This window comes from Liolophura sinensis, chromosome 5 (genome assembly GCF_032854445.1).
Source record: "Liolophura sinensis isolate JHLJ2023 chromosome 5, CUHK_Ljap_v2, whole genome shotgun sequence".
NCBI classification, from domain to species: domain Eukaryota; kingdom Metazoa; phylum Mollusca; class Polyplacophora; order Chitonida; family Chitonidae; genus Liolophura; species Liolophura sinensis.
The window spans coordinates 7,187,117-7,208,072 of NC_088299.1; the positions used below are offsets into that span (position 1 = coordinate 7,187,117).

A 20,956-nucleotide genomic window follows, 5' to 3' on the forward strand; every position below is an offset into this window, starting at 1 on the left:
CTTATGGTTGGCTTGCACCTATACGTGACAGTGGATGCCGTGGGACAGCGTTTACATAGGGCATCATTAGAAATTTATGTCACATTTTCAATAAAAATACTCTAATTGTATCAGAAAATGAAATTTTTAAATCATATTTGAAGGACCCATGTACGCGTGAATTTCAGACGATCAACGGCGACAATTTCACTAAACGTTTAAACATCTGGATTACTGTTGATCGATGGCTTGCCAATTCTGGTTTTAACATTTTACATTTCTGGTGTTTTAGGGAATCGGTGAGTAGCAAACATAAGGTAGGGTTCGAGCCTGTTTTTTTTGTTTTTTTTTTTGTTGTTGAAATTGTCCGCCTGGAAGTCTACATGACCTAGGGCTAGTTGTTAGCACAATTTTAGGGCTAAGTTTGGGCTAGTATTTGGCACAATTCTAGGGTAATGTAATAGTCCAAGTCTAAATTCAGCAAGGGGAGTTTCAGTGGAGTATCACCTGAGTTCTAGAAAGAAATTAATTGCACCTCCAGCTGTACCGTAGATTACGACACGTTTACACGTTATGTAAATGTACACATATAGAGGCCTATGTAGGTCACTTGCTACGCATGACCTACGGATGCTCAAATACGTAATAGAACATAACTGGAAGAATATGACAGATTTTATACTGGCTAGCTTACGCCTGTTTATCCCAGGTACAGATTAACTGACTCAGTTTTACTAGACTTAACAAAATGTCGGCTTACGGATTTGTTCTGTTATATCTGTTAGCACCGACACTTTTGCAACCACCTGCTGTCATTGGGCTACAGCATCAACAACAACTCCATCTTAGCAAAGGGTCCTTTGTCAGCATTGCAGAGTCTCCAGAATGTAGAAGGGACGTTAAGAAATTGTGTGCATCCAGCATTGCGCAAAACAATTTAGGCCTGATTGAATGTCTTCAAAATGAAGTAAAGGTAAGCCTAGGCCTGGTTCAGTTTTTATTGTACTTAAATGTGGGCAAGGTGACATTTACACAGATCAGATATTGGACAGCTGAGCGCTCCCCTAGCGCCCCTACACCCGCCTTCATCTGGTGTGTTCCCCGCACCATCGCTCCAATTCGGCCAGACCCGTTTAGTCTGTCACCCACAGTTTATTTTGAACAAGGATCATCGTTGATGTCAAGGCTGAGAGCTATTTAATTTCCGGAATGACTGCTGAGGCCTTAAGAAAACTGATCTTTGAAGCCATTTTTAGCCTCCGAAAGTGAAAGCTGAAAAATTTGTTTGTACTGTTATATGTTATTGCACGTGATAATCCGTGCATTAAGGAATAAAACCAAAGCGTTTCCGATATCCTTTAAATGAAACCTGGGATCTATAAATCCCAGATGAAACAGAAAGACAAACAGAGAGTTCATCTTTCTTATAATCATGAATTTACACTGCTAGCACTAAATATTCCTGATGAAAACGAAACTTTTATGTAGAAATTTTTTTTAGTTTTTTTTTTATCTTATACCTGTTCGTCACAACAGAACGATCAACTTTTTACTTACATGTAGATGAATACGTCATATCAGTGTAAGACCGGGATTGGATGATGTAGACGTGTTATGTAAGTTACACCTGAGCATGTTTGTGGGCCTGCTTACATAAAAGTGCTACACAATGGCGATGATACTGAGTAAAAATCATTGTAGTGACATGATTTTCAGAACTTATAACTTTTATAACTAATAATAGGCCTACACATTAACGCTGGCAATATTCTGTGTATTAGGATACAATTTATATTGAATATGATCATTGTTAATAGTATGACGTCTCTTCAAAACAGCTGAAAACATTAATTGAATCTGACATCTTGTGCTACTACTGGCATATAAAATATGCCTGAAGAGCAAAATATTTTGTAAAAACTTTTCCTCATTTGCAATAAACCATGATTTTCTTTTTATTTACCTTTTTAACTCTCTGGAATTTAATGAAATTTTTAAAGATTTTTTTTATATTTTTTATTTTTATTTTTACAGCCCAATGAGGTCACTTTGGAATGTCAGCATGTGAGTATGATTAATTGAGTATTTATCACAATCCACTTCGATCATCACAAAACTCTTGGGCGAAAGGACAACATTCCTGTTATATTTATTTATTTGATTGGTGTTTTACGCTGTAGTCAAGAATATTTCACTTATACGACGCCGATCAGCATTATGGTGGGAGGAAACAGGGAAAACTCACAGCCATCCACAGGTTGTTGCAAGAACTTCCCACGTACAGCCGGAGAGGAAGCCAGCATGAGCTGGACTTGAACTCACAGCCACCGCATTGGTGGGAGGCTCCTGGATTATTGTGCCGTGCTGGCGTGCTAACAACCTTCGGTCACGGAGGTCTCCTGCCTGGTGTAAATGTGCATCACACCCTACATTTTCTCTCTTTCTCTTGTGGACAGTTTCTGTGGCAGTACAAGCGGAACTTGACCGCAGACATCAGGTTTGAGTCGGCCTCCTGGGAAGTGTGTAAACATGACCTTGAAATGGTGAGTGAAACAGATAAAATGACCCGTGGTTTTGTATGTTTGTTTCGTTATCAGAGAGTTAAATGATTTATTTCATATTACAATGGTCAAAATACGTGTATTACCTCTTGATTTAAATATTAACATAATTAGTCAGTAATTTTGGTGGGTATCTTTAATTTACTGAAACTCTTCATATTGCACATACCACTAAAGTGATTAACACAAAGCTCTAATTGTTGTATATTGTTGACGAATTTTTGATACAGGTTTGAAGACTGAGATTTAGAACCCCTAATTACTATTTCTCAGATCTTAAACTCAGATGGGTGAATATTAATTTTGTTGGCCATTTTTAATTTACCTAATTAGAAGGAGCTACTTAAGTGATCGCTACAAATCTTGTATATGTTATCAATGCATTGATTAACACGCTTTAAGATACATGTGGAAATCTGCAGCTCAGGTTGCTGATGAATAATGGTGGCAATTTTCAATGTACAGGAATTTCTTACCTTTCCCTTATTGCACTGGTAGTCTCGTCAGTCCGTCAGTCCGTAATAAATCAGTGTTGTCATCATGCTCGAACTTTTTCCCAGATGTTCGTTAAATTATACATGTATTTATTTATTTGATTGGTGTTTTACGCCGTACTCAAGAATATTTCACTTACACGACGGCAGCCAGCATTATGGTGGGGGGAAACCTGGCAGAGCCCAGGGGAAACGTGGACCATCCGCAGGTTGAAGGAAGACCTCCCTAGCTGGAAATGAACTCACAGTGATCACATTGGTGAGAGGCTCCTGGTTCATTACACTGCGCTAGCGCGCTAACCAACTGAGCCACGGAAGCCCCCAATTATACATGTATTATAGTTGATAGGCTACATTGCTTACTAAATGACGACTTATAGATCATGTTCGAGTTTTGGGCCATTTTGTCTGTTTTGGTTTTCCACGTTTTTTTGTCAGAACAGCTCATGGTATTGAATTGAAACTTTAATTACCATAATAACACACTGAAACACCATGTATGAAAAGACTGTCCACAACAGATACTTTTTTAAATGCATATAGCTTTCATGTTGTATTATCATTATTCTCAGCTGGAAGAATGTCGGGAATTGGAACCTGGAGAAGGGCAGATAATTCCGTGCTTAATGGAAAATCAGCACAATATTTCTGGGCAACATTGCAGACAGTTTTTAGTGAAGATGGAGAGTATCGTGTTCAGTGATTATCGCTTGTTGAAACCATTGCTGGACAGCTGTCACACTGATATTGTTGCTACAAAATGTGGCCGGTTTGGATCTCCCTTGCAAGCTGAGCAGGAAGCTGTAAGTTCTCTGTTGGATGAGGGAATTCGTGTCACCTGACATGCAGGACAGTTTGATGCCCTATATTGGGTGACTCTGTGGTTCATTTGGATAGTATTTGCCCAAAATTATCCAATTCACGGATTATCTGAATTCTTGAAAATTGGAGAAAACCCCCAAATCCTAGCCTCAAAGAGCTGGCCCAGTGTCAAGAAAGCAGGGTTACATGACCGCGATCAAGATAGTCAAATTGCTTTCCTTAATTGTCAAAGCAATTTTGTTTTCTATTGTTTGCACTTTTAATTAGCATGAGGTCATGGAAGAATTTTTGGTGGCGTTCTAGTTCCTTAACAATAAGAATGTGGTTCCTAAAGCCCATCGTCATACGTACTTCTATAACATGCTGTTATTGTTGTTGTTTCAGCAATTACGCTCGCATGGGGCTGTGATAGGCTGTCTGGAAGACAACATCAAGTATCTGAACGGCAGCTGTCGCTTCCAGATGATGCGAATCGCAGAGCTTCAGGCAGACGATTATCATCTTGACCGGCCGCTATTTTATGCGTGTCGTGATGATAGAGAGCGATTGTGTCCAGAGACACCTAGTGGTGGGGGACGAATCTACCAGTGTCTGTTCAGACACAAGTTTGAGCGAGACATGTCTGAGGAGGTACAGTAATCATAAATATTATACACCAGTTTTAGTTTCTAGCTGTTAACAAGCAAATTTCTGTGTATGTACATGTAATGAAAGCTAACCATGTAAAGCTTGAAAATCACCTCAAATATATTTGTCAGATTGTCCTATGAAACCAGAGTTAAAAAAAATAAATTTCCTGAATCAATGGATTGACGTGTGTGACTGAAATCATGTTTCAGATCACATTTTGTTTCTTTGGTTGTTGACCTGACCTTATTTCATGTGATGGTCTCTGTTTCATAATATTGGCAACTTTTCACCATGGTGTAGATAAAATTCTGCAGACTTTTCGTTACACAATTCCTTGATTCAGTATTACGTGTTAAAACATCAAATTCTGCAGACTTTTCATTACACAATTCCTTGATTCAGTATTATGTGGTAAAACATCAATTCAATTATCTTTGTGGCTCATTGATGGAACGGACTGCTGTTGTATATAGTGTATTTTGAGGCATTGTGAGGAATGCTTCTAAGGTTTAAAGGTTTGTGTTAAACACTTTATTAGGCCTGCTCTGAATTACCTCCCTTGTTAGAGGACAGCGACCATGACGTAATGCGAGATTAGTTTGAACCTGGCCTATTAAAGTATGTATTATGGAGGTTATATCATGACTGTAAAAAATATTTTTCTAGGCAAAGGATTGTTAAAAAAAGAACATATCAGTGTTTGAGGGATGTAAAATGAAATTGATATTTTTTAGCTTAGGTAGAATAAATTTATTTGACGGAGTTCACCGAAGCTGTCTTTTTAGCTGTCTTTTTAATTAGCTCCAGCATTTTTAAATTACCTCAAAATGGATGTAATAAAACACATACCGTCTTTCACATAGAGTTAGCCGTAAAATTCATTCGATTTGAGTTGCTGGTGGAGATGAAAAGGGAAAGTGATAAACCCCCAGCTGTGCAGTAATCCCCAGTGATGGTATAGCTGTTGCCCCTCGTCACATGCGGTGAACTCCCTAGGCAGGGACTGAGATAAGGGTGTTTACACTTTCACTAGTCCACGTATACCGTCATTAAAACAGTGTTTTTTGTGTGTAACAAGCCATTGTTCTCAAGGTTGGATCAGTTGGTCGTTGACTTTTTTTTGTTGTTTTTTTTTTGGGCCCGTGAAATAATTTGCAGTAAATGAAATCTTTCCCATTATCTACTGTCACACCGGCTGAGTTGAGGCAGCATGGCATATGAGGATAACTACTCAACATCCCCTGACATCCCTAATTTAAACTTCATCAAGGCTTAGGTTGATAATCCGCATCGCATGGGGTCAACTACTTGTTAAGACAGAGAGGCTTGAAGATTTGCCGATCACTCACACTTTTATTTTTTACTCCTGAATTATGATGAAGACAGTATCAAGCGAAAATTGCAATAAACCTGTAAATTCCGAAAATTTGTTAAAGCATTTCCACGCTTGTCAGCAAACAGACGTATTACCTCTTGGCTGACAGGCTAAATTTGCCAGGCTACACTTGCAGGCTTCCTGCGGATGGTCGTGGGTTTCCCCAGGGCTCTGCCTGGTTTCCACCCACCATAATGCTGACCACCATCGTATAAGTGAAATATTCTTGAGTACAGCATAAAACACCAATCAAATAAATAAAAACACTTGCATGCCTCAGTTAAATGGATGAATGCTTAGTTGTTCAGATTTCGTTGAGGTAGCCCAGCGATAGAGTTATCCTGGGAATTGTGTTCCCCCCCTTAAATAGATTTAACAAATCGGCATACAAATGTATTTCAGCGGTATATAGGTCTGAGTGGTAAGTATCAGTCGTTGATTTTTCTGTAAAATGGCAGCGAAGTTTACCACGGCTCACACACAGGTTATTTAGTTACAATCGAAGTCTCCTCCCATTTCAGATGAATTCTATTTTATCACCTTACCAAATCAGGCACCTTCAGCAAAACACAGAAAACACACTTTGACAATGTTTCCGAAACTACATGTACCATGTGTTCAAGCTTTGTTTTTCGCATTTTTGTGGCAGCCGATTGCGATGCACTTGACCGAGAACTCAGAGTCACATGCACGTAAATGCCTAGACGTAACTGACAGTTTACAGATTTCAACGCTGATGAATCAGATGATGCCTAGACGTAACTGACAGTTTACCGATTTCAACGCTGATGAATCAGATGAATTTATTTTCATGGACCCGCCCCCTTGAAATAGTGGCCTATCAAATCTCCCACCAAATCTAGACTAGCAGACCGAGGTCTATAAATTTGCTTACAGCCATGTGCCCAGTGAAAAACATATACATTTTCTTGAGACTTATTTTGACTGATTTTATTTCTACTAAACCATTTCAGTAAAGTCATATAGTGACGTATTTTAGTCATTTATACAACCCACGTAATTCATTCACAATGAAAAGAAATTAAAATAATTGCATAAAACACCAGGTGATCGGGCCGGACCTCTACTGTTATTGACGGGTCTAAATACTTCAAAGAGTACAGCCAGAGCTGTGTGAAAGGTGGGATTAACCCTGATATTGGTGCAACTCAGTCATTTATATCTGAATACCGGTACTCAGTTGATTATAATTTGACATCTCCCCCTCCCAAGTTTCAGTATAATGAACACAGTTGTTAGATCGTCAGGGTTTCTGATAATCACGATTTTTGATTAGAACAAATTGCGAGAAAAAGGATTTTCTTAATACAACAAACCTGAAGAGCTGAACCTAACCCTAGTAAGTTGAAGCAGTTAAGTGTTGTATTTATCTTCGTGAATTATCTTCAAACACGCATTTACTTTAGACTAAACACATTTTGTGGTAATGCTGTGAAAGACTTGTTCACTTGTCAGTGCAGGCCTATTGTTTACCGACCCATCGTCTAACCTCCCTCCGTGTGTTTTGGTACGACTTGGTTATGGGGACCTTATGTCAAACGTGCATTCTGGTAGTAGACATGTAGATATGGTACTTGTTCCTCATTGAAGCGTGAGTGTATTTATTTGTTTTGTCACGTATGCACTATCACGAGAACACACACCCCCTCTCACTGCCCCCCAGCTGCACCCAGTTACCAAGAATCACAGCCAGACACAAGGAATCACAGAATATTAGGCGAAACTATTTTTGAAATATTGTACAGTTTATCCTGGACTTTCCGAATAAGTTTACAAAATTAAAATCTGTCCCAAACTAATCAGAGTCTTCAGCTAGCTTATGCTTATGTTATCTTTAACTCTGAAACCAGCCCTTAGCCATTTTCTGAGGTTTACTCTTGAATATGCACCTTGCAAACGTAAGAGTGACCACAGGGGAGGTAATTCGGCGGGACCCTATATACATACAGCAATGAACAATTATACACGAGGCGCATGGACTTTGCCAGGTAATGTACTGAGTAAATAATCATATAAATAAAGTAACCTGTGGATTTTATGCTTTCAGTGTCGGCAGCGATTAATCATACGACAGAGACTGATTGGCGAAAACTACAAAGCAGACAAGACGTTATCTGATGCCTGTGACGAGGATATCAAGCAGTACAAGTGTTTAGGAGGAGGTCCTAACCTGATGTTTGCCAAGCGTGCTGCCATTTTATTGTGTCTGGAAGGAGTCCAGAAAACAGGTTAGCCGGGCTGATCAGTTCATTGTGTCTTCTGCTCCACCCCCACCAAACGATGAAATAGGGCAGATGTATTATGCTAGTGTGTCCTGTTTGTTGTCTGTTATCCATCAGCCATCATATAGATGTAATATAACTTTGTCCACAGGATCTTCGAAACTAATGGCTCAGTATCTTCATACAAATTTGTCCTGAAGCTTCGTCCAATAGGCCTTAAGAAAACAGGAACCAACAGATCACGGAGGCCATCAGGACCTTAAGTGTGAAAAAAGTAGCTTCACATTAAACTCTGATATCAGTTTCATCATAATACATTGAAAGTGGAACTTGAAAAATGCGCAAATTCAGCACTAATTTTGATCTCTTTACGGCAGATCATTTCCTGCCCAATTAGACTTTAAATCAGGAGTCTCTGTTGACCACTGTTGTTTAATAAACTGAAAATTATTGAGTATGAAGTTAAGTACCAGTGAAATAGGTAAGTAAACAAATGGAACTAAAAAGAAAGCAACACTGGACTAAATGTATATATGCATTGATAAGGTATCCCACATACCAACAGAACTTTTTGTCTTTGTTATATGGCATAATTGAGACATCTCAGAGGGTGAGAAAATCGAAATTGCTACCATGCTATCAATTTAGATCAGTTGGGTGCGAGGTATCTCTATAACCCGAGAACGTAGCTGTGTGTACTTGCAGTGTCACCCAAACACTGTCTTGTCTTAAGTGCGTGGGGTGTGAATTCCCTACATTGTGTTTCCAGTTATTCTAACATTTAGCAAAAATTGATTTGTTGAATTACCAAGCACATCAGAAAGAAATGGCTGTGGTTGTTTAGGTGTGTTTTCTCCCCTATTCATGAATATATCAGATTACATTGTTTGTTGTTTTTGCCAGGCATACTTGTATGAAGCCTGCATGATATGTCAACACTCATTACTGTCATACTTTTCAGGTGGACATGTCGCTGGTAAGTGTGTAGCAGAGATGACCGAGTGGCGAAAAAGTTTGATGTCTGATTACCAGATCAGCCTGGAAATTGTTGTGGATTGTCAAAACGAGATCGGAACCCTCTGTGATGGCCTAGGGGCGGGAGGTAAAACTCTTCACTGCCTGATGAGCAAGGCACGGCGAAAACCAGGCGAGAGACATGACCATGTACTCGGAGAGATTTGTATGAGAGCAGTGAGTGTGTCAAATACTGAATCAACCCCTTCTGTGGCCTAATGGTTAGAGGGTCCGCCTCCTCATCGTCATATGACTGAAAAATTGTTAAGTACAATGTTAAACCCAAGCCTATATACATACATTCAAATATGGAAACGTTAAACATGTGTGATTTTTTCAGTCATTTAATCATTTGTGTTAAACAGCTGTGGTTCTTTCCTTGTTTTTTTTTTCAGCTCTGTTTTTTCTGTCTTTCTTTCAGAAGGGAATGAGCTTTTGTCTGATTGAGACCTAGTTTTTGTTTACTAGTTGATGACTTGTTTGGTGTGTATGTTATAAGAAGGGATTTTTCATGTTCTTTGTTTGAGCACACTTGTTTGGTATGTGTTTGCAGATTTAGGAAATGTATTTTTTGTCTCTATCATCAGATTGAGGACTTGCGTTTTGTATGTGTAAGGAGATTTGGGACAAGTGTTTTGTACATTATTTGTTTGCAGATTTAGGAAATGTATTTTTTTGTGTTATCAGGTTGAGGATTTGCATTTTGTATTTGTAAGAAGATTTAGGACGCGTGCTTTGTATCTGTTGTCAGATTGAGATTTGTGTTTTGTATGTGGTCTTAGATGAAGAACATGTTTTTTTTCTTATGTGTTCCTAGATCGAGGATTTGTTAAAGGAGGCTGACGTTGGAGAGGATTTTCGCATCGACCAATCCCTGGTAGAGGCTTGTAGTGATTCTGTGATCAAATACTGTGGGGACATACCAGCAGGGGATGCTAGGTCAGTGGTACTCATTTTATAGAAAAGACAGCACAACCAAATATGTATACCCTAATTCTTCTCATTTTTAGGACGGAAATTAGTAGTGCTGAAAGCAAATACTGTAAATGCCTTTTTATTCGCGTGGTACTAACATTCGCGGATTTGGAGGCAAACACATTTCCGCAAAAATAAGTGCCATTGAATATAAAATCCATGTAAGTAATTTATTAATGTAGCATGCGTTACAGTTATAAATTCATTAACAAACACTAACTTCTAACGCTTTTCAAACAAGTGAAGTGATCAATTACTCATTGTATGGACTTCCATTGGGTCAAAAAGATGCTCACTACAAAGAAAAGCAGGCTTTATTGACAATTTTACCTCGCCGGTACGAAGTAGCGTGAGAGGGGGAATTGTGTTGGTGTTCGGTTAACCTGTTTTATTTCAGCTCCTGTATAATGAGCTCTCATACATGGATTCACGGTTTAACTTTTTTTTTTGTTTTTTTAGCTCTCTAGTCTCAGGTATAGTGTGGTGTGTAAATGTACATACATGTACTTAAATGAAGGGTTAAGGACCTACTGATGAAGGGTTGAACTTTTAGTGGCTTTCTGAATGTTTTGTAGTCCATTTCGATTGATAGACTTTTAATGTAAACATTTACCTGTTATATAAACTTGATTGTGTTTGATGTTCAGTAGAATCTTCTCTAGAAACCCTCTATGCAGGGCTACAGTTTCTGGCACAGTGTCTCTATAGCTACGTTTTCAGGAAACTATTTTGTACAAGGTTTATGTTCATGTACTTTGCCAAATTTAACTGATATTTGTGGCAGTGACTGTTGTCAGTATTTGCTAAGCCAATCATAGCCAGTTGTGGATAGTGATTTGTATATGAAGGGTCACTCTAGCGAGTTGGTGCTTGATCTTCCCATAAGGAAGTTTTTTTTACTATCATAGCTCAACATTTGCTCAGCTATTCACAGGGTTGCGATTGCTCCCCCATAGTACACGGATTGCCAAATGCAGTTTGCAAATTGCACATCAAAGACCGCTGCCCACAATGACGTTTTTTGCCATAGCAACGATACAGAATTCTATAACATACAAAGACACTGCTGTACAATCTTTTTGCATACAGTAAACAGCCTTTCTTGTTGATTTTATGACAAGATCTTATTAGAGAATAATATCTGTGTATGACAGTATAATTCTACCGCATTTTGGTTTAAAGGTCAGTATTGGAACAGATCACCTGACTTGAACATTTTGCAGTACTCAATCAGGTGAGCTACCAGTGTTGTCTGAATGCCTTGTTAAATGGATGTAATTTTTATTTCAGAGTAATGGGTTGTCTGATGGAGAAACTGGAGAAAGACATTCTGGACAATGATGATGAGTGTGCTGAACATTTGCTGGAAATACAGTATTTTGTGGCCAGAGACTTCAAGTAGGTGGAAAAACAGAATTTTTCTATATGTGTAAAAAATACAGTCCTTCGTAGCCAAAGACTTCAAGTAGGTGATAAGACATTAGTGTTGTGTGCATAAATACAGTACTTTTATGGCCAGAGACTTCAAATAGGTGACATAACTGTATTGTTGTTTGTGTGGAAATACGCTACTTTGTGGCCAGAGACTTTAAGCAGCTGAAAAGACAATATTGTGTGTGTAAATACAGTACTTTTGTGACCAGAGACTTTAAGGCAGGACTATTTTGTGTTTGTGTGTACAGTGCTTTGTGACTAGACATGACCTAGGCTACAGGACAGGGCTGTTTGCATGTACGTAAGACACTGAGACTAAAACTAACAGAGAATGAACATTCTGGATTGGTAAGATCTCTATAGAATCCATGAAAGTGCTGAAATATTTTCTCTACACGATTTTCTCTACTCTCCATTAATTCTCAGGAAGTCCTAGGGGACATTACTTCAGCCAGTCTGTCAATCCATCATTGTTTTGTGTTTGTTGTTACAGACTGGATCACCGTGTGTACAAGCACTGTCACAAAGATGCTGCACGACTGTGTGGAGCACAAGACAAATGGGTTGTTCAGGGATCTACGGATTTGGACCCGGGCCCTCTTGTCCTACCTTGTCTGTACAGACATATCGTACACCACGATAAGGTCAGATGAAAGATCAGTTGAGCAAAATATTGTAACAAAAACTTGTAAATTAGAGACAAGAAAATGTCATAAAATCTGCTTTCTTGAAACATTCTTGAAATACCGGTTAAAAAAACTATAATGAGTAAAGTAAGAAACATACCATTATGGTATATGCTGGTTTGAGCACAGACTACCACAAGCTCAGATGTCATTAGCTGAGTGAGTTACATGTACCCACTGCCTGATGTATTTCTGGCCTTTGCTGACCCAGATGGTGGATGCACTGGATCACTGAGACTGTCTGGGTGAGTTACATGTACCCACTGCCTGATGTATTTGTGGCCTTTGCTGGCCCAGATGGTGGATGCACTGGATCACTGAGGCTGTCTGTGTCAGTTACATGTACCCACTGCCTGATGTATTTGTGGCCTTTGCTGACCCATATGGTGGATGCACAGGATCACTGAGACTGTCTGGGTGAGTTACATGTACTCACTGCCTGATGTATTTGTGGCCTTTGCTGGCCCATATGGTGGATGCACTAGATCACTGAGACTGTCTGGGTCAGTTACATGTACCCACTGCCTGATGTATTTGTGGCCTTTGCTAGCCCAGATGGTGTATGCACTGGATCACTGAGACTGTCTGGGTGAGTTACATGTACCTACTGCCTGATGTATTTCTGGCCTTTGCTGGCCCAGATGGTGGATGCACTGAATCACTGAGACTGTCTGTGTCAGTTACATGTACCCACTGCCTGATGTATTTGTGGCCTTTGCTGGCCCAGATGGTGGATGCACTGGATCACTGAGACTGTCTGGGTGAGTTACATGTACCTACTGCCTGATGTATTTGTGGCCTTTGCTGACCCAGATGGTGTATGCACTGGATCACTGAGACTGTCTGTGTCAGTTACATGTGCCCACTGCCTGATGTATTTGTGGCCTTTGCTGGCCCAGATGGTGGAAGCACTGGATTACTGAGACTGTCTGGGTGAGTTACATATACCCACTGCCTGATGTATTTGTGGCCTTTGCTGGCCCAGATGGTGGATGCACTGAATCACTGAGACTGTCTGTGTCAGTTACATGTACCCACTGCCTGATGTATTTCTGGCCTTTGCTGGCCCAGATGGTGGATGCACTGAATCACTGAGACCGTCTGGGTGAGTTACATGTACCTACTGCCTGATGTATTTGTGGCCTTTGCTGGCTCAGATGGTGGATGCACTGGATCACTGAGACTGTCTGGGTGAGTTACATGTACCCACTGCCTGATGTATTTGTGGCCTTTGCTGGCCCAGATGGTGGATGCACTGGATCACTGAGACTGTCTGGGTGAGTTACATGTACCCACTGCCTGATGTATTTGTGGCCTTTGCTGGCCCAGATGGTGGATGCACTGGATCACTGAGACTGTCTGGGTGAGTTACATGTACCCACTGCCTGAGGTATTTCTGGCCTTTGCTGGCCCAGATGGTGGATGCACTGGATCACTGAGACTGTCTGGGTGAGTTACATGTACCCACTGCCTGATGTATTTGTGGCCTTTGCTGGCCCAGATGGTGGATGCACTGGATCATTGAGACTGTCTGGGTGAGTTACATGTACCCACTGCCTGATGTATTTGTGGCCTTTGCTGGCCCAGATGGTGGATGCATTGGATCACTGAGACTGGCTATGTCAGTTACATGTACCTACTGCCTGATGTATTTCTGGCCTTTGCTGGCCCAGATGGTGGATGCACTGAATCACTGAGACTGTCTGGGTGAGTTACATGTACCTACTGCCTGATGTATTTGTGGCCTTTGCTGGCCCAGATGGTGGATGCACTGAATCACTGAGACTGTGTTGTCCTTGAAGAAGGATGCTGCATTTTTGTGTTCACCTCTCACTGCTCTTAAGTGCAAAATTCTTGAACCCGGCATTAAATACCAATTATTCAATCAGTCTAATGTATCTCTGATTGCACGTTGCCAATGTTGTTGTTGTTGCACCAGGTGGAGCGCAGCTGTCGTAACGAGGTGAAACGTGTGATGAGGACGAGAGCCATGAGCATCAACTTGATGCCAGAGATAGAAGAACAGTGTATACAGGATCTAGGTCAATTCTGTTCTGAGGGAACTGGCCAGGGAGAGGTAAATCTTGATTTGTGTGCTCTACAGTGATTGACAGCTATGCCAGTGGCTTCTTTTGAACCACAAAAGATAAAAAGGCTTTCATGTTGTCAGAGCATAACATAAATTATTAAAAAAAAATAAATAAATAATATGCATTACATCTGTTTTATTTTTTTATTTAAACAGTGAAATAGAATTCATATAGTTCAAGTATAAAACACTAATGATTTAAATGAAATCTGAACATTTAAATGAAAAAAGATACATATTATTAACTGCTGTGTTTTCAGGAGCTGCGCTGTCTACAGGACAGGTATGATGAATTGACCGGGGACTGTCAGGAGGCCGTCAGTAACTTCACAGAGGCAGAAGACGCTGACATTAACCTGGACGTTATCCTGATGAGGGCATGTATGCCCATGATTAAAATCTTCTGTCAGGTGGGAAAATATCTCTCTCAATTACACCAGGTGGTTAGCCAGAAATGTGAAAGAGAGTGTCCAAACCACCCTTTGGGAGGCTATTTTATTTGAGCTGTATGCCCAGATTTTATTTCTTTCCATCTCTTCTAGTTTGAAGTACGTGCTAAAACAGTGAGCGATGAAAGCAATAATTTCACTCTTCCACTTAGACCAGTGTAAGCTGGGAGCGGAGAGTGTCCAAACAGCCCTTTGAGAGGCTATTTTATTTTTTTTCCAATCTCTTCCCTGTTTGAAGTGCTAAAACAGTGAGTGATCAAAACAATAATTATCTGTTTCACTCTTCCATTTACACTGGTGTGAGGGTAGCAGAATAAATTTAATAGGGATTGAAATCAGTGGGCATCAAATCAAATTTGGAACAGAACCTGGTGTTGTCCAGAACCATTTTCATTCCAAATTGATGCACATTCTCAGGGCTTCTGTTGGTGCTCTCCTTTGTCGCAAATTTAGAACAGTTTTTTGAAACGTCGATGAACTTTGAAAAAGTGTGAACGTTTTTGGCGAAAAGAAAAAGTTACTTTAAGAAATGTACTAGTGCTAAACAAAAACTACCTGGCAAAGTTCTCCTAGTGCTTTTCAGGCATGAGAGTTTTCTGGGTTTGTTAGTGAATTTTTTTTCTCGTGAAAACGTTCATTTACTCTTATTTCAAACGTCCTTGTCTCGGCGAAACAACAACAACACAGTCACACGGCGATTTTACTTGACAGAAATCTACAAATAAAATTAAATGTTTCAAAATGTTTTCAGTCACATAAATGTGTACGTAGTCTGGTTTTCTCCTGTCATACTGTGTTACTTCAATGTATTGATCATATTTCCCCATTTAAATGAACTAATTTTACGAATTTATTTTCTAACAAATTCAAACTGATGGAGGAAATTACATTTTAGTAGGACCCTACACAGATTGGTTGATTGTTGAAAAAAAAAACGAAAAAAAAAAAAACACGCTCCCAAACATTGGCCCATTATTTTGAGGGCAATTGTTCTAAATGTAGCATGGAATAAACTCCAGATATAGCTAGTAGAAACCAAGTCTGCGGTACACCAAGACATATGAGACGAATTACGGATGAAGGCCAACAAGAGTCATATGGATTCTGCTCCCATTCAATCAGTTGGTCAGAAAGATTAAGTCATGGCTGCTGATAAAGTATGGCTGAGAAAAATAGTATTGGCTTCAAAATTTGATGAGTGGCTAAAGTGTCTGGGTAAAAAAAATACCGACCCAGATGAAGTCCTCCAGATTTGTTACGTAATCACTGAGGAATTGTTGTGTCTGCTAATTGATTTTTTGATTCATTAACAAAGTGTTTTAGTTTGATGTTTTGATTACATTCAGAGAATATGTTGGATTGATTTTATAGGTTTCATTGACAGGATATGTAGAATTGATTTAATGATTTCTTTCACAGAAATGATTACATTCACCAGATATGTTACTTTGATGTTCTGATTACATTCACAGGATATGTTACTTTGATGTTCTGATTACTTTCACAGGATATGTTACTTTGATGTTTTGATTACATTCACAGGATATGTTACTTTGATGTTCTGGTTACTTTCACAGGATATGTTACTTTGATGTTTGATTACATTCACGGGTTATGTTACTTTGATGTTCTGATTACATTCACAGGATATGTTACTTTGATGTCCTGATTACATTCACAGGATATGTTACTTTGATGTTTTGATTACATTCACCAGATATGTTACTTTGATGTTCTGATTACATTCACAGGATATGTTGGATGAGGAAGATGAGGAGGACATCATGGAGTGTCTTATTGAGAACAAAAACCATGCTGAAATGAATGGCAAATGTGCTGCTGGGATAGAACACCATCAACTTGTGAGTTCATATTTACTTGAAACCTCTCCCTGTGCAACATCTTTGTGAGAAACGTAGAACAGATACTAAAAGCATGGCTTGAGAATAGAATTAAATATTGTATTATTTAAGACCACCATAATGCTGGACACCGTCAAATAAGTGAAATATTCTTGAGTACGGCGTTAAACACCAATCAAATAAATAAATAAGTATCGACTGAGAAAGCGTCAATGGGAACTTTTGTGTTACATTAATAGTTCCTTCTTCCTTGATGTTGGTTGCTGTAGATGTTGAGAATGTCCAAGAGCAAGGGAGAGCTCTCAGGGCTGTATATTAGTATAATAATAACAATAAGTATACTCTTCACAACATAGTGAAGTTCCGCTCCCTACACTCACTCACATCACTGCCACCACTAGACAAGTTTGACCTTTTGAAACCATGCAACACACCTGGGTTTGTTTTGGCTTGGCCTCATCACTAATGTTCTCATGTAAATAGACTTGTTTCAGGTGTCCGTTGACATAATTCTTTGGATACTTGAGATAAGAGTATTTTTATTTATTTATTTGATTGGTGCTTTATGCCACACTGTAGAATATTTCACGCATACGACAGCGACCAACATTATGGTGGGAGGAAACCTTTCAGAGCACAGGAGGAACTCACGGCCATCCCCAAGTTGCTGGCAGATTAAATTATTTAAGCACTTATATGATTATGCTGTATTCAGGAATATTTAACTTATGAGACTGTGCCTCGAATTAAGCTGGGGAGAAAGGCAACATGAGCTGGACTTGAACTCATGAGTTGCAGTGGTTAGAGACTCCTCCAGGGTCATTCTGCAGCTCTAGCACGCTAACCACTGGGCCACAATCCGTCCGACCGACCCCCCCCCTCCCCTCCTCCCTCCCTCCGGTTAGTTTTTTTACACTCTGGCTATGTAGAAATCCTCATGCTGACTTCATCTCTGGTCATACATTTAAGTGGGAAGGTCTGCCAGCAACTTGCAGATGGTCATAGGTTTTCCCCATGCAATGCTAGGCCTCCCACCACAATGCTGGCCGCTGTCGCATATCACAAATCGAAATGTTTTTCAGTAGGCCATAGAACTCCAATCAAATAAATAAATAAATTATTGAATAAATAAATACATAAGGAAATCTATCAGCGACGTTTAATAGCAATTGTATCTGCTGCCTCAACTTATTCCCAAAATAAAGAAGGCCAATACATCATGGCACTTTCCTGTTAATCTGTACAGGAGATGCTCTAAATCCTCAATAAATTTAGCGCGTAAAGTAGAACTTTAGACACAGTTTGTAAAGATAATTCATGTGATTTGCAAGACTCAAATGTATTGTACAGGTATGGGCACATATGAACTGTAAAGTAACCTGTCTAGGTCAGATAATATTTCTCTTATATAGCAAAACATGTGCTTCATGCATTTTTGGTGAGGATGTAGGGTATTTGAAACCTTACATAAGTATGATAGGGCTATACACTCTGCAAGCTGTCTATTCTTTTGTCATATTTCATGGAAAGGTTTTCAATTTAACTAACTGAAAAAAAGTTTCATCTTTTTTTTTTTTTCAGACATCATTGAAAGATTTTCGATTCAACCACAAGTTCAAGGAGAACTGTAAAACGTCAGTGCTGACTTACTGTAAAGATAAAAAGACCAAGTAAGTCCTCTCATATAGATCAGTGATAAAACAGTGGAGCAAAATTTCCTACTCATCACTTGTATGTGTAGTGCCGGATCAGTTCACTGCATTTGACCTTAATATGGTTATTTTCCCCCAAGCACTTGAAATAAGACATAATTTTTTGCTTATGATTGCCATCAGATATAATATATTTCCATCTGTAATATTTGAAAACTTGTACATCATGGTGGGAGGGAGGGGGGCAGGATGTAGAAGATATTATAGAACATTTTATAAGTAGGTATTTGTATGTGATTTGTTGTATTTCTCTGCAAAATGAAGTGGCTCTGTGTGACTCTTAATTCACTGAATCATTTAGCATATGTCATCAGATACATGTATGTTATATGACTTTCAATTCCTCTGTCCAAAGATATAATGTTGTGTCGTGCCTGAGCGAAATCGTGCGAAATGATACATTGTTTGAGGAAAAGCATCGGATAACAAAACCATGTCGCAGACAGCTGAGGTTTGAACTTCTGCAGAGGGTGAGAACTTTGTTTTGTTTTTCCATGTTGGGTTAATTATGTGTATGGTGACATAGTAGACAGTGTATCTAGTACCAAACAGCAGTGGGCAGTGTGGTCATGGTGGATTTAGTGTGTGCGCAAAAGTGAGGGAGGGAGGGAGGGGAAGGGAAAGTGATAGAGTGGGGGTGAGGGGGGAGGAGAGAGAAGTGATAGAATGAGGGAGGGAGAGAGGGGGAAGTTATAGAGGGAGGGAGAGAGGGGGAAGTGATAGAGGGAGGGCGAGAGAAGTGATAGTAACCCTAGTTTATCTGACAGGTCTATTTTTTGTACTCACTAGGGATGTTTTTAAGTTCTTCATTGGACAAAAAGTTTGCAGATTGATAATAGCCATAGATGTAATGAGTTAAACAATAAAAATTTAATTTTTATGTTTATAGCAAAGTTTGTTGTCCATATTCTTGCTCAGATCGTGTAAAAAGTTGCAGGAAGTGCATCATTTTGAACTGCCTCACTTTGTTTGTATAACAAACAAGATTTTGTGTGGATGCAGGTGTATTAATTAACTGTGTTTGTCTTTGCAGTCTGAAAATATTGAACTTGATCCTGACCTGAAGAAGGTTTGTCAGAGAGATAAGGAAGAATTCTGTGACCATATTGAGCCTGGTAGAGCCAAGGTTAGTCTTACATGAAGGATATAGTTGTCTCCAAACTTCAAACATGACCCTAGGTTGTTATGTATAAAATCATAGAAAAAGTGTTGAGCTATCTTTATGGAGAGGGCAACCCTAAGGTCTTACAAGGCTACTTTGTTGTCCCAAATAATGTATGTAAATCTTATTGAGGGGGATGTTAGAAAAGCTACATTTTCAAGGATGCACACTACATGTAAATGTTTTTAGATGTGTCCATCTTTAAGCACCCTAAATGAGGTCAATGCATTTGTCAAAAGTGAAATTAAGCCTCTATTTTGGACACTGCTGGACATTCTGATGCCAGCTAAACACTGTCATATTCTGATGTTAGGTGGACACTGTCAGATATTCTTATGTTAGGTGGACACTTTCAGATATTCTGATATTAGGTGGAAACTGTCAGATATTCTGATGTTAGGTGGACACTGTCAGATATTCTGATGTCATCTAGACACTATCAGATATGCAAATGTCATCTGGACGCTGTCAGATATTCTGATGTTAGGTAGACACTGTCAGATATTCTGATGTCATCTAGACACTGTCAGATATTTTGATGTTAGGTGGACACTGTCAGATATGCAGATGTCATCTGGACGCTTTCAGATATTCTGATCTTAGGTGGACACTGTCAGATATTCTGATGTCATCTAGACACAATCAGATATTCTGATGTCATCTGGACACTATCAGATATTCTGATGTTAGGTGGACACTGTCAGATATTCTGATGTCATCTAGACACAATCAGATATTCTGATGTTAGGTGGAAACTGTCAGATATTTTGATGTTAGGTGGACACTGTCAGATATTCTGATGTCATCTAGACACAATCAGATATTCTGATGTTAGGTGGACACTGTCAGATATGCTAATGTCATCCGGACGCTGTCAGATATTTTGATGTTAGGTTTGACACTGTCAGATATTTTGATGTCATCTAGAGACTATCAGATATGCTGATGTCATGTGGACACTGTCAGATATTCTGATGTCATCTGGACACTATCAGATATTCTGATTTTAGGTGGACTCTGTCAGATATGCTGATGTCATCTGGACACTATCAGATATTCTGATGTTAGGTGGACACTGTCGGATATGTTGATCTCATCTGGACACTATCAGATATTCTGATGTCATGTGGACACTGTCAGATATTCTGATGTCATCTGGACACTGTCAGATATTCTGATGTTAGGTAGACACTGTCAGATATTCTGATGTTAGGTAGACACTGTCAGATATTCTGATGCTAGGTGGACACTGTCAGATATTCTGATGTTAGGTGGACACTTTCAGATGTCCAGTTGCCATTGGGTGAACCATCAGATATTCTAACAGAGCTTGGCCGGATTTCAAACTTGATCTAAATCTTGTACTGTTAAAAATGTAGCCTCTAGCTATTTTGAAGGCAGTGTTTTGTGGTGGTGAACAAAATGCATGGACTAAGACATATGAAACATACATTTTGAATTAGGTATTC

At 39.3% G+C, this 20,956-nt stretch overlaps 1 protein-coding gene across 1 annotated transcript in view; it reads left to right on the forward strand.

Moving 5' to 3' along the window:
- The first annotated feature begins 625 nt into the window (after window positions 1–625).
- LOC135465562 (Golgi apparatus protein 1-like) overlaps window positions 626–20,956 on the forward strand; it is a 29,548-nt gene continuing 9,217 nt past the window's right edge. The window contains exons 1-16 of the mRNA XM_064742808.1: window positions 626–952; window positions 2,014–2,043; window positions 2,436–2,522; window positions 3,607–3,837; window positions 4,241–4,486; window positions 7,930–8,110; window positions 9,066–9,295; window positions 9,936–10,057; window positions 11,384–11,491; window positions 12,021–12,171; window positions 14,153–14,290; window positions 14,563–14,712; window positions 16,503–16,613; window positions 18,195–18,283; window positions 18,681–18,795; window positions 19,359–19,451. Coding sequence (XP_064598878.1) covers window positions 728–952; window positions 2,014–2,043; window positions 2,436–2,522; window positions 3,607–3,837; window positions 4,241–4,486; window positions 7,930–8,110; window positions 9,066–9,295; window positions 9,936–10,057; window positions 11,384–11,491; window positions 12,021–12,171; window positions 14,153–14,290; window positions 14,563–14,712; window positions 16,503–16,613; window positions 18,195–18,283; window positions 18,681–18,795; window positions 19,359–19,451 — 2,307 coding nt within the window. The 5' untranslated portion in view covers window positions 626–727. The remainder of the gene's footprint in view (window positions 953–2,013; window positions 2,044–2,435; window positions 2,523–3,606; window positions 3,838–4,240; window positions 4,487–7,929; window positions 8,111–9,065; window positions 9,296–9,935; window positions 10,058–11,383; window positions 11,492–12,020; window positions 12,172–14,152; window positions 14,291–14,562; window positions 14,713–16,502; window positions 16,614–18,194; window positions 18,284–18,680; window positions 18,796–19,358; window positions 19,452–20,956) is intronic.